The sequence below is a fragment of the Petaurus breviceps genome, unplaced genomic scaffold (genome assembly GCF_028583685.1).
Source record: "Petaurus breviceps papuanus isolate PSGF00001 unplaced genomic scaffold, PetGlider_PUasm1.0 140, whole genome shotgun sequence".
NCBI lineage: Eukaryota > Metazoa > Chordata > Mammalia > Diprotodontia > Petauridae > Petaurus > Petaurus breviceps.
This window is the reverse complement of record NW_027185698.1, coordinates 1154380-1167202: the sequence shown is the minus strand read 5'-3', so window position 1 is coordinate 1167202 and position 12823 is coordinate 1154380. Positions and strand designations below refer to the sequence as shown.

Here is a 12823-nt window from a genome sequence, read left to right as displayed (position 1 = left end):
TGACTTACAAATTCTCCCTGTCTTTGCCCTACCCACCATCCCAAAACTGCGATCATGCTGTATACCCCCTCCTCAAATCTGCTCTCTCCTATATCCTCCTCCAACCCCCCTCCGACTTTCTGGTAGGGCAAGATGGATCTCCATACACCAATGCCTGTATATCTTATTTCTCAGTTGCATGTAAATAACAACAACAATAATAATATTAAAACATTTTATTTTAAAACTTTGAATTCAAGATACTTTCCCTTCCTCCCTCATCACCCAACCTTACTGGGAAGATAAGCAATTCAATATAGGTTGACATGTGTAGATACGCAAAAGATTTCTATAGTGGATAAATTGTGAAAGACTGTATTTCCCTCCATCCTATTCCATCCCCAACTTGTTCTATTTTCTACTTTGACCCTGTCCCTTTTCTGTCTCTCCTCATCTCCTCTCATTATATTTCTCTCTCACCTCTCAATTTCACCTTTTAAATATCATCCCTTCCTATTCAATTGGTCCTGTGCCCTCTGTCTATTCAAATTGTTTCTTCCTGGATGCTTGTAATATTTTCTCCTTAACCTGGGAACTATAGAACCTGGCTATAATATTCCAAGGAGTTTTCTTTTTGGGATCTTTTTCAAGAAGTGATCAGTGAATTCTTCCAATTTCTGTTTTGCCCTCTGTTTCTGAAATATCAGGGCAATTTTCCTTGAGAATTTCTTGAAAGATGATTTCTAGGTTCTTTTTTTTTTTTTTGATCATGGCTTTCATGCAGTCCAGTAATTTTTAAATTATCTCTCCTTTATCTATTTTCCAGGTCAGTGATTTTTCCAGTGAGATATTTCACATTGCCTTCTATCTTTTTCATTTGTTTGGATGTGTTTAATAGTATCTTCATTTCTCATGAAGTCATTAGCTTCTATTTGCTCCAGTCTAATTCTGAAGGAATTAATTCTCTTCAGTGAGCTTTTGAAATTCTTTTTCCATCTAAAAATTCAGCTTTTTAAGACATTCTTCTCCTCATTGGCTTTTTGGGCCTCTTTTGCCATTTGAGTTAGTCTATTTTTTAGAGTGTTATTTTCTTCAGTCAAGTTGTTGACTCTCTTTTCATGATTTTCTTGCATCATTCTCATTTCTCTTCCCAATTTTTCCTCCACTTCTCTTACTTGATTTTCAGAATCTTTCTTGAGCTCCTCCATGGCCAATTCATATGTTTCTTGGAAGCTTTTGATGCAGGAGTTCTGACGTCACTGTCTTCCTCCTGTTCCATGCTTTGATCCTTTTTGTCCCCAAAAAGTGAATCTAAAGTTGGATTGCTATGCTTGCTTTGCTTCTTTTGCTTCCTCATGTTGCCACTCAATTACTTAACATTTGAGCTCTTTGCCATGGTATAGAACTCAGCTTCCAGATGGTAGAGCTTTGTCTCAAATCTCTGGGGTTTTCACAGCTGCTGGAGCTATTAGGAGGACACAGTCTCTACAGCCCCCACAAACTCTGGCTCACTGGTCACACACCTCAGGACTACCACCCAAGACTGCGATCCAGATCCAGGCAGGTTAAAGCAAGAGTGATTACCCTCTGAATGGTCACTTGGCCCCCCTACAATCTGCAGGCCAGGAGCTCTGAAGCAACAATGTGGAGGTGGTGGCAGGGCCCTCTGCACCTCCACCACTTCTAGCTCTGGGGGCAGGGGCCAAACCCGCTCCTCCATCCCCCCCAGTTCCAACAAAGTTCTACACTGACCTCTCACTTTTTCTTTGGCATTTATGGGTTGATATTCCTGGAAACTGCCACTGCTACTGGTGATCCACTCTCCCAAAGTCTGTTGCAGCCCCTGGTTGGGGCCATCCTGGGGCTAAAACCGCTGGCCCACATGGGGCTGGGCTCAGCTCCCAGCACGCTGTGATGAAACCTTTCTGTATGCCAGCTGGGCTGCCTTCAGCAGGAGATTTGTTTCTCTCTCACTTTGTGGGGTCTGCAGCTCTAAAATTTGTTTAGAGTCATATTTTATAGGTATTTGAGGTGGTTATGGGGGAAGCTCCCAGAGTTTTCCTGCTTCTATACCGCCATCTTGGCTCTGCCCCCCTGGGTAGTTGTTTCTTAGTTGTAATTCTAGGTCCTTTGCCCTTTGATCCTCTGGAATATCACATTCCAAGCCCTCTGATCCTTTAATGTAGAAACTGCTAAATCTTGTGTGATCCTGACTGTGGCTCCATGATATTTTTATTGTTTCTTTCTGGCTGCTTGCAATATTTTCTCCTTGACCTGGGAATTTTGAAATTTGCCTATAATATTCCTGGGAGTTTTCATTTTGGCTATTCTTTCAGGAGGTGATTGGGTTCTTCCAATTTCTACTTTGTCCCCTGGTACTAGGATATCAGGGTAGTTTTCTTTGATAATTTCTTGAAAGATGATTTCTAGGTTCTTTTTTCGATCATGGCTTTCAGGTCCACAATTCTTACATATTTCTCCTGGATCTGTTTTCCCAACATTTCTTCTATTTTTTTTCATTCTTTTGACTTTGTTTTATTATTTCTCAATGTCTCATAGAGTCATCAGCTTCCACTTCCCAATTCTGATTTTGGGGAATTTTTTTTCTCAGTGAGCTTTTGTAACATCTTTTTGATTTGGCCAATTTTCTTTTTTAGGATATAATTTTCTTCAATAATTTTGGTGCCCCCTTTACCAAGCTTTTCATTATTTTCTTTCTTGACTCTTATTTATTTTCTCAGTTTTTACTCTACTCTTATTTTTGAGCTCTTCCAGGAATTCTTTTGGGGCCTTTGACCAATTCACAGTTTTCTTTGATGTTTTGCATGTAGCTATTTTGACTTCATTGTCTTCTCCTGGGTTTATGTCTTGATCGTCTCTGTCGTCACAGTAACTTCTAATGGCCGACTTTTTTTTGTTGTTTGCTCATTTTTTCTAGTCCTTTTTTTTTTGCCTTTTGGAGGGCAATTGGGGTTAAGTAATTTGCCCAAGGTTACGTGGCTAGTTTTTTTGTGTTAAGTGTCTGAGGCCGGAACCGAACTCTGGTCCTCCTGACTCCAGGGCCGGCGCTTTACTCACTGCTCCACCTAGCTACCCCAAGTCCATTTCTTGATATATAACTATGTTAAAAAGTTGAGTTGTACCACTACAGTAAAGAGGTCATTGTCCCAAGCTTGAAACCTTTCTTGCTGCAGTTTACAGTGCTAGCTCTGGCGGTCTGTAGGTTTTTGGCTCTTCCAAGATGTTATGCTCTGAAGAGAAGTGCACTCTCTGCTCTCCTGGCCTGTGCTCTTATCTGTGAGTGACTAGAAACCCTCTTTTCTGCCCTGGAGCTGTAACCTGGAATAGGGCCCCAGCATCCCTGCTTCTGTAAGCCTTAGTGAGGTAGCTCCTTTTGCTTCTGGGGCTTTGACCTAGAACTCTATATAGGCAGTTCAACAGTCCTGCTCCCACTCCTGGCAGAGGGTCCCCTTGTAATTTTCTAACCAGTAGTTCAACTCCTTTACTGAGTGTGGGTGGAGATCTCCTAAAGCTGCTACTGACAATGATGAACTGCTGAGATAGGCTTTTCCTACCAATCTCCTAAGTTGTCCTGGGCTAGAAAAGTGTTTAACCCCACTTTTCTATGGGTTCTGCCACTTCAGAATTCATTTTTGTTTTGTTTTGGTTTATTTTTTTTTTTTGCTTTTTGGAGGGGAAAAGCAGGGCAGTTGGGGTTAAGTGACTTGCCCAAGGTCACACAGCTAGTAAGTGTTAAGTGTCTGAGGCTAGATTTGAACTCAGGTCCTCCTAACTCCAGGGCCAGTGCTCTATTCACTGCACCACTTAGCTGCCCCTCCAGAATTAATTTTGAGGTGTTATCTTTTTTGTTTGGAGAGGAATTTGGGAAAGTTCAGGTGAATCCCTACCTTTACTCTGCCATCTTCAAAAATGCTTCTTTAAAAGCCATATACCATGTAGAAGAAAGGCAGTTTTCCACTGAAAACAAGATGTATATGGTTTCAGTCAAGTTCAGTAGTTCTCTATGTGGATATGGTCTACTACTAGTGATCTCTTCATATTTCTAAGTTATTTCTCCCATGTTTAACAGAGAGATTTCCTGATACTAAGCTGAGTTGACCGTGAAATAAAGAATAGTTATGAATCTCAGAACCTCAGTTTAGAAACTAGAAATTGTGTCATTATAGTGACATTTTAAAAATTGGCACAATATTAGCTTACCATGTTTTAAGAAAATTGTCTTGGCAGATTTCTTTTACTACCCCTCCCTCTGCCTTTTTAACTTTTTAAGATTTTAATCTTACATCCCTGTAGATGGTAAGTTGTTTTCTTTTCCCTTTATAATCAATTTGATTGGGTAACAAAACATTTATCTCTGCTTCTGTTTAGAGGATCATATTTGAGTGCATTTAGGTCACTGTTTACTTTAGAGAGAATTAGTGCTTTGACATGAAAGAAATTTAAATCAGATTTTTAAAAGCTATTTTCATAACTACTTCATTGTGGTAGATGGTTTTTCCCAAGGCCATCTTTTGGTATTATTTAGTTCCAACAGAGACATGAAATTGAATTCTAGTAATGATGAGTAATTTAGAGGCAGATCCTTTGGTTTTAAATGTTACTATGGAAACTACATAAAAATGTATAGCCAAATCGAATCCTCAACTAAAGTACCTCCCCAACTAATTTCATTTGCTTAAAAGTTACTTAAAATTGTTTTTAAAAATACACTATCAAGCATTTTGCAGCATTCTAGTTACTTGTCCTATAGAGGAGAATTAAAACAAATAGGAATAAAGTGTAGATAGCATTTCCTGTCAATTCAGGTATAAAAGTGAAATTCAAGATGTGCCTGGGTCATGCAGTAATGGTTATTGAGATGATAATGCATTCTTTTTTTTTTTAAAGCAACTGGGGCTAAGTACCTTGCTCAAAGTTACACGGCCAGTTATTTCTGGGTGTGGTGCTAAGTATCTGAGCCCAGATTTGATCCCAGGTCTCCCAACTCTGGGGCCAGGGCTCTTACTCACCACCTGGCCACCCTGATAATGCATTCTTTTGTCATGTGAACTGGGAGTCTGGAGATCTCTGGATTCTTTTCCTGCTTTTGCTATTAACTGGCTTTCAGAAAAGCCATTTAACCCCTCCTCAAATGAAAGTATTATACTCTGTATTCTTTTTTTTTTTTTTTTTGCCTTTTGTAGGGTAGTTGGGGTTAAGTAACTTGCCCAAGGTTACACGGCTAGTTTTTTTGTGTGGGTGTTAAGTGTCTGAGGCCGGAACCAAACTCGGATCCTCCTGACTCCAGGGCCAGTGCTTTACTCACTGCGCCACCTAGCTGCCCCAATATACTCTGTATTCTTAAAAGTTTTTTCTGGCTGTAAAATTTTAATGACACATTGCCTCTACAAAAATCTTACTCCAATATCTCATTGTGGCACAGGAATGCACCTGAGTTCTGAAAGTCTGTGCTACCAAGCTGGAAAAGCTTCAAGTACTTGGTTAGGGATATACTGTGTCTGTGTCTGAACCTAAGCTCAGAGAGGTTCTTTTACCAAGATCACCACTGGGCAATGAGTTTTTCAGCCCCCCCCCCCCCATCTCAAAGATAAGATTACTAATTGCATTGATGAAAAAAGCACCTGCAATAATGAAATCTTTTTTGTAGTTCAGTCATTTCAGTCGTATCTGACTCTTTGTGACCTCTTTTGGGGTTTTCCTGGCAGAGATACTGTAGTGGTTTGCCATTTCCTTCTCTAGCTCATTTTACAAATGAGGAACTGATTCAGAGTTAAGTGACTTGGCCAGGGTCACACAGCTAGCAAATGTCTGAGGCCAGATTTGAACTCAAGAAGATGAGTCTTCCTGATGTCTTGGTACTCCTACTAAAGTGGGAAGAAGAGAAAATAAAGGCTTGTTAGTTGAAAACTTTTTAAAACTCAGATACCCCCAAAATAATAAATAAAATAGCTGCATAATTTTTAACCAGTTCTTTTGAACTTCTTTTTCCTAATAAAATGTATCACATTTTTTATAAGCTCTTGAATAGCTTATTTTTCACTTGAGTTCCCTTTTAAAACCAACAGTTCAGCTGGAATGGGTATTTCCCCAAAACAATGAGATCTATTACTGAATAATCTCAGATGGTGCAGCTGTACCATCTGAAAAGTCTGTTTCTCAATGAACAGTTTCCATTAATGTCATTTGAAAATGTTGTATAATTTCTATCAGTGCTACATTAAGATGATTTTGTAGGAGAGCTTTGAATACTTTTTATACATAAAATATTTCAGTAAGATGCTACTTTAGTAAAACTAATCAGTGCTGTACTGCAAAGGCAGGTTGGTGTAGTAGCACATGTTGAAATTGAATCCTGGAAAATCCAAGTTCAAATTCTGCCCTAGACACTTGCTGACAGTGTGTCCATGGACAAGTCAGTTAACTTCTCTCAGCTCAGTTTCTTTATAGGTAAAGTAGCTGTAGCAATAGCACCTACCTCACAGAGTTGTTGTGAGGATCAAACGAGATAACATAGATAAAGCACTTTACCAATATTAAAGTGCTTTATCAGTGTTACCTTATCACTGTCATTATTGTTGGTCCATTTATCCTTTTAGGAATATGGTTAAATATGTCTGCATGTAGTTCAAGCTACAATTTTCATGAATGCTTAGTATTTGACTTAACCTGGACAAGTTTCCTCAACATCTCCATTCTTTATCTTTACCGCTTTTTAATCATATTCTTCAGATTGTTAGGATATATAAGGTAAAACTAATAAAATTTCTGTACCATAGTAATACACAAAATGTCATAAAATCACAATGTTCATAAAACATTAAATCATGTTATTATAAAATTAATGAATATCATCTTAAACGCCCAGGTATAATTTAAGTATGCCTTTGAGTAGAAAATTGAGGATAAAATTTTCTCTCTTTTTACTGGCAAAAAATATTTAAATTAGACTCTTTCTGCCATCTCTTTATAAAACCAAAGTCCTTGCCTTTTTCTATAGTGACTTTTGAGCCATTACCATTAATTCCATATTGTTAACATAAGGGAGACATGCTTCAATATTTTCTCTTGGATTAGGATATTCTTAGATAATATTCTAAATCCTATTTTCATGCTTTGTATCTTTTTTTAAAAATCCTCAAATTAATTTATAATGCTATTTTTGTTCAATATTAAATATTTAAAATTAATTAAATATATACATTTTAATAAGCTAGTGATTCAAAATCTGATTTTTTCAAGTAGTATATTTCCTTTGCTTTTTTCCTTCTTAAAAGGCTATGTGTATGTGTATATGCATACACACACTTTTGGTTGTATATATAAACTATCTATATAATTTTGTAGTCATCTTAGTTTAGTATAATAATTCAAAATATTTCACTTTGTCTGATGCCCTCATAATAGTCAGTGCTGAAAAAATACTTTCAGCATATCTGTATATATAGACAAGTATCAGTTGATTGGTAGATAGACTATAACTGAAAGGAATATTAGATCCAAAGAAATATTTTGGATTATTACCTAAACAAGCTATAATACATAAATACTAACTATAATACATAGGTAGAGATAGGTACGATATATAGATGATATTAACCTTAAATCTAGTTCACATGGCATATTATTTACATTCTTTATCTGCAACTGTGATCTAAAAAGGCTAACATTTCCAATTCAACAAACATTTATTAAGTATATATAATACTGTATGCAAAGAACTTATCTGTTCAGTAAAATTGTGTGCTGAGATAGGGTAAGTGGACTGACTATAAGGGAATTAGAAGAAAAGTAGAGTTTAAATTGTTGGGGTTTTTTTTAAAACAAAATGAAAAGATCATAGTAATTGTATATTAGTTGCTATATTAAGATTAGTACCCTTCCACAGTGAAAATGTAATTTTATTCTTCTAAGAGATAGTTTATCAAATAGTTCAGGGAAAGCTATGCATCAGACTTAAAGACATTTATATATCTTATTATAAGGTATAGGACAACCCTAATGACTTGGTTCCATTGTGAGGTCAGACCTTTTCTTATCTTCCCTCCAGATCACTTGGGAACACAGATCCCCATTCCAGAACCATCCTTCAGGTCAGCCTTACTTCAGTCAATAAGCATTTCTTAGATGCCTGTTGTTCCAGCCACTGTGCTAAGGGTTGGACATCAGATAGATCGGATGAGTTCCACATGTAAATTATGCTATAACATATACAAATCCCTAGGATAAACTAACTTTAAAGTTTGTTTTAAACTGTTCTAAACTCTGCTAACACATCCAAAGTTGGTTCTAGAGTTCTAAAAAATAAGGGTTTGAAAGGCCCAAATTTGAAAGAAATCTCAAAAACATTCCAGTTTCTGAGGAAAAGAAGTGAATGCAAAGTGTTCACATCTTTCTCCATAAGTTCTACTGGGTCATCTTCCTGAGGGAGAATCGTGCCTAAATGTTGCTATCCAATTTCAAAATATATCAAGCTAGTCTATGTTTAATCTTGTAAAGCAATAAAATTTGATTGTCTATTGTTTTCGCTGTATGTCCTTGTATATAATCATTTACTTTACAAAAGGCTTAAAGGATAAATTATGCTTTGGTGTTTCTGCAAATGGTTTTCAGAAACTTCAGGTTTCTATTAAATAAGTTGCAGTATCAGGAAGAATATTTTTTAAAGTCTATATTATTAATCTTTCTTATCTTCAGGAGCATTTCATGGAAGTCATTAGAAATCAAGAATTTGTATTATTACCAGCTAGTGAAATTGCAAAGCTCTTGGCAAGCGATGATATGAATATACCTAACGAAGAGACAATACTAAATGCACTGCTTACCTGGGTCCGTCATGATTTAGAGCAGAGGCGAAAAGATCTAAGTAAACTTTTGGCTTACATTAGGCTACCTCTTCTTGCTCCACAGGTAAGCATTAAAAATATTTTATAAATTTATCATACATTAAGCGCCTATTTTGTTAATTATGTTAGCATCTACTAGCCTATACTGATTTAATTGCCTGTCTGAATAGGTGAGATATTTATTTACATAGAACTCTGTGTTAATTGATGTGGAGAATAGATGGTAGAGTTAAGAAGACAATGTTTTTGCTCAAAAGCAAAAAGGAGATACAGGAACCTAGCTTTTATAAAATTAGACCTTTTAGCTATGTTACTTGATGCTGTTTCAAACCAATTCCAACAATACGAATTATTAGATACTCTGAGCAGGTTTATGCCTTTGCATAGGAATTAAATTTTTATATTTATTCATTTACAAGCTATCCCCAAAGCCTTAGGGGGGTTCTAAGCTTTAGTAGCTTTAACAGCTTAGAAATATACTAAGACTTTTGATATAATTTATTTTTCTTACTCCAGACTATGAGGCAAAAAAAAAAATACAAAATTGTTGCCCCAAATTAATTTAAGCTGACATTTTAGTAACCCTAAACTTTTCTAGAAGCTCAGTAAGGTCAATGCTTGTAACCTCCAGATTATATTTTTTGTACTTTTTATAAAATGTTAGCAATGTTTACTAATTTGTATTATATAAAAGGTTGTTATTTACTGTTTATGGGGAAATTTAATTAGATTTTTGCTTAATAGAGACTAATAGCAGTGATGCATTTTGGGAAGAATCTGTATGGTGAGATCCTTTTCTCTTAGTCTATCCTGACTGTGAATTCACAATTCTATATTTTATAGTCATTTATTTCTTGAGTTTCTTCATGAAAAAGTCTGAGGACAGGGAACAAAGAGACTATTTCTGTGTCCTATTCCTGCTACTTAAAAGTATTGGTTTTTAATTTTGCCTATAGGATCAAAACTCAAATCTTAACTTCCTAACTGGATTGTGATATGAATATTAACAAGTTGGTAGGGGAAGAGCTGAGGAGGAGTGATGCTGTCAAGAATCATAGGGATGGAGGGGCGGCCAGGTGGTGCAGTGAGTAAGAGCACTGGCCCCAGAGTCGGGATGACCTGGGATCAAATCCAGGCTCAGATACTTAGCACCACACCCAGAAATAACTGGCCATGTAACCTTGAACAAGTTACTTAACCCCAATTGCTTAAAAAAAAGAATCATAGGGATGGGAAAGATGAAATGTAACTTAAAGCATAAAGGGCAGGTAACTGGATACTCCATAGCCACTGCAAGCCCAAGCTGCATGCCTTTAGCTAGAGTAGCTGGAGTTCCATAGCTCCATAAAGGACTTAGATAAATGTAGGTTTGTTCTAAGTTATGTGGTAATTTTGGAACAGCAGCAGGGATGGGGGGAGGTGAAATGGGAAAAAAAAGCATTGGCTCTGGAGTCAGATAGCCTGGGTTCTAATCCTACCTTTGCCACTTACTACCTGAATGACTTTGGGCAAATCATTTAACCTTTCTGATCCTTGGTTTCCTCATCTGTAAAATGAGGAGGTTGAAGTATATATATATATATATATATATATATATATATATATATATATATATATATATATATATATATATATATATATGGTCTGTAAGTTCTATTCCACCACTAAATCTATGATTTTTATGAGAAGTGATTCTTAAAAGTCTGTGATTTTTTAAAAATATTTTTTGATAGTTGCATTTCAACAAATTTTTCCCTTAGTGATCCTATGTGTTTTATTTTATACATTTAAAAAATTTTTCTGAGAATGAAGTCAGAGTTCTCCAGACTGCTCAAAAGGACCCATTACACAAAAAAGATAAGAATCCTTACTTAAGGATGACCATTAAAGACATAAAGGGGATTGGAAAGAGGGATAGTAAAGAAAATCTGTTCTTGAACAGTAGCAGTAGAAATAGAAATGAGAAAAATACTCCAGAGTTGAAATCTACAGAATTTGGTGACAACATGAATATAATAGGTGAAGGAGAAAGAAGAATTCAAAACCAATACCAAGTTTTCATATATCAGAAACTGGATGAATGGTGGTACCAGTGGAAAAAAAATAGTGAAGTCAGGAGAAAGGGCATATTTCAGAAGAAGAGTAATAATAATGAGCCCTGTTGGGGATATGTTTCATTTTAGTCACCATGACTAGATATTTTGTAAACCTTTATCCATCTTTCACTCATTTAACTCAGTACTCAAATAAATCTTTGATTTCATTGATTCAGAAGTTCCATCCAACAAAACAGAAAGCTATCCATTCAATGCGTGTCCAACCTGTGTGACTCATCCATATTTTTCAATAACTTCACCACAGGGAATCCACCCAACATGCTAGAGGCCTTCCTCGATTTGTTTGTTTGTTGGGGTTTTTTATTTGTGTCTTTTTTCTTGATTTCTCTTGCCATTGCAAAGGTACTAGTAGAACATTCTGACTGTCTACATTAGATATCATATGCAGGCACTGAGGTTAAAATTAGAGAGCTATGCACATAATAGGCCTGTGACTTTAATTTTACTAGAATATGGGAATAAATTATTTGGCTTCTGCTTTCAAGGTGTTTTTCTTTTTATGATTTGTCATTCTTTTATAACCCATAAACTTACAGAAAAGGACTTCAGATAGGATTTGAATATGGGCAAATGTTTGTCTTTTGTAGCTTTGCTTTCATAAATTCCTAATAATTTTATGTATTTAAGGGCTTGCCATCTGAAGCACTATAATATAAAACACTGGTTTCTGTCTTTTCTGTTTAATTCCTGTTTTATAAATTTGATTTATTAACTTTTTATATAAACAAATTTTAGAGGCATTGCCTACAGGCTAGAAAATTCATATTTTGGTCTACTTGGTATATTTTGGTATGTATTGGCAAATTTCTGTCACTGTTTCTCCAGCTGGCCTTGGGAGAATTGGTTTTAGGACAATTAACTAAGGCCCACATATTTTATCTCAAATTGTAACCATTGTTATGGCTCATAGCAATTTCCTCTTACTATTTTTCCCAGTTTCATTTTTGTTTAAAGTGACCCACATTAATTACATTTACCAAACTTAATGCGATTAACATGGACATTAATCTCAATAAATTTAATTTAATTAATATTTTAATGGGTTATAACAATCTTTCACATGAATAGAAAATACCATGAAGTGATAAATTCAAAAGGTATGTTCAAGCATTTAGTACTGGGATTTAATTTTTAATCTGGCAATTAGCTTTTGGCATACTGTGCTCCTTTTCTAAACTCTATGTGCCATTTCTTTCACTTATTTTTGAGAGCCTTGCATAGCCCTTCTGTATTATCAAATTATGACTAAATATGATCACTAGAGGCAGTATAGCATAATGGATATAGGGCTAGCCTAGGAGCCAGGAAGATAAGGTTCAAGTTCACCTCAAACATCCTGGCTTTGTGACTCTGGGCACTAAGCCTGTCAATGCTTTAGGCAACTTTCTAAAGCGTATAAGTTGTGGGGGCAGAGTTAAGATGGCGGAGTAGAAGCAAGACCTCCACTGGAAGCTCTGGCTTCCACCTTGAAAGGGGACTCTAAACACACTTTGGAGCTGCAGAACCCATAAAATGACACAAAGAAGCTAACCTCCTGTTGAGGACAACCCGGTAGGTTGGCAGCAAGCAGCCAGTGCAGCACCCCAGAGAGGGCCTGACCAGCTGCAGGCTGGAGGGACTCCAGATCACCAGCAGCTGTGGCCATTTCCAGATTCATCAACACATAGAAGCAAAGGACAAAGTGAGAGGTCAGTGCAGTCTGAACTTTGGGACCCAGTAGGTGGGAGTGCCTCAGCTTTTGCCCCCAGGGTGAGAAGCCGCTGAGACTCCATGCTGCCCTACATTGCAGCTTCAGCTCCTGGCCTGCAGAATGTAGGGAGACCAAGTGACCAGTCTTAGGGGTAATCACTCTTGCTTTAACCT

At 36.6% G+C, this 12823-nt stretch overlaps 1 protein-coding gene across 3 annotated transcripts in view; it reads left to right on the top strand.

Moving 5' to 3' along the window:
- The window catches only part of KLHL5 (kelch like family member 5), a 149741-nt gene that overhangs the window by 96408 nt on the left and 40510 nt on the right, over positions 1 to 12823 (top strand). For all 3 annotated transcript variants that reach the window (XM_069068427.1, XM_069068428.1, XM_069068422.1), the window contains exon 5: positions 8695 to 8907. In XM_069068427.1, the coding sequence (XP_068924528.1) occupies positions 8695 to 8907 (213 nt within the window). The remainder of the gene's footprint in view (positions 1 to 8694; positions 8908 to 12823) is intronic.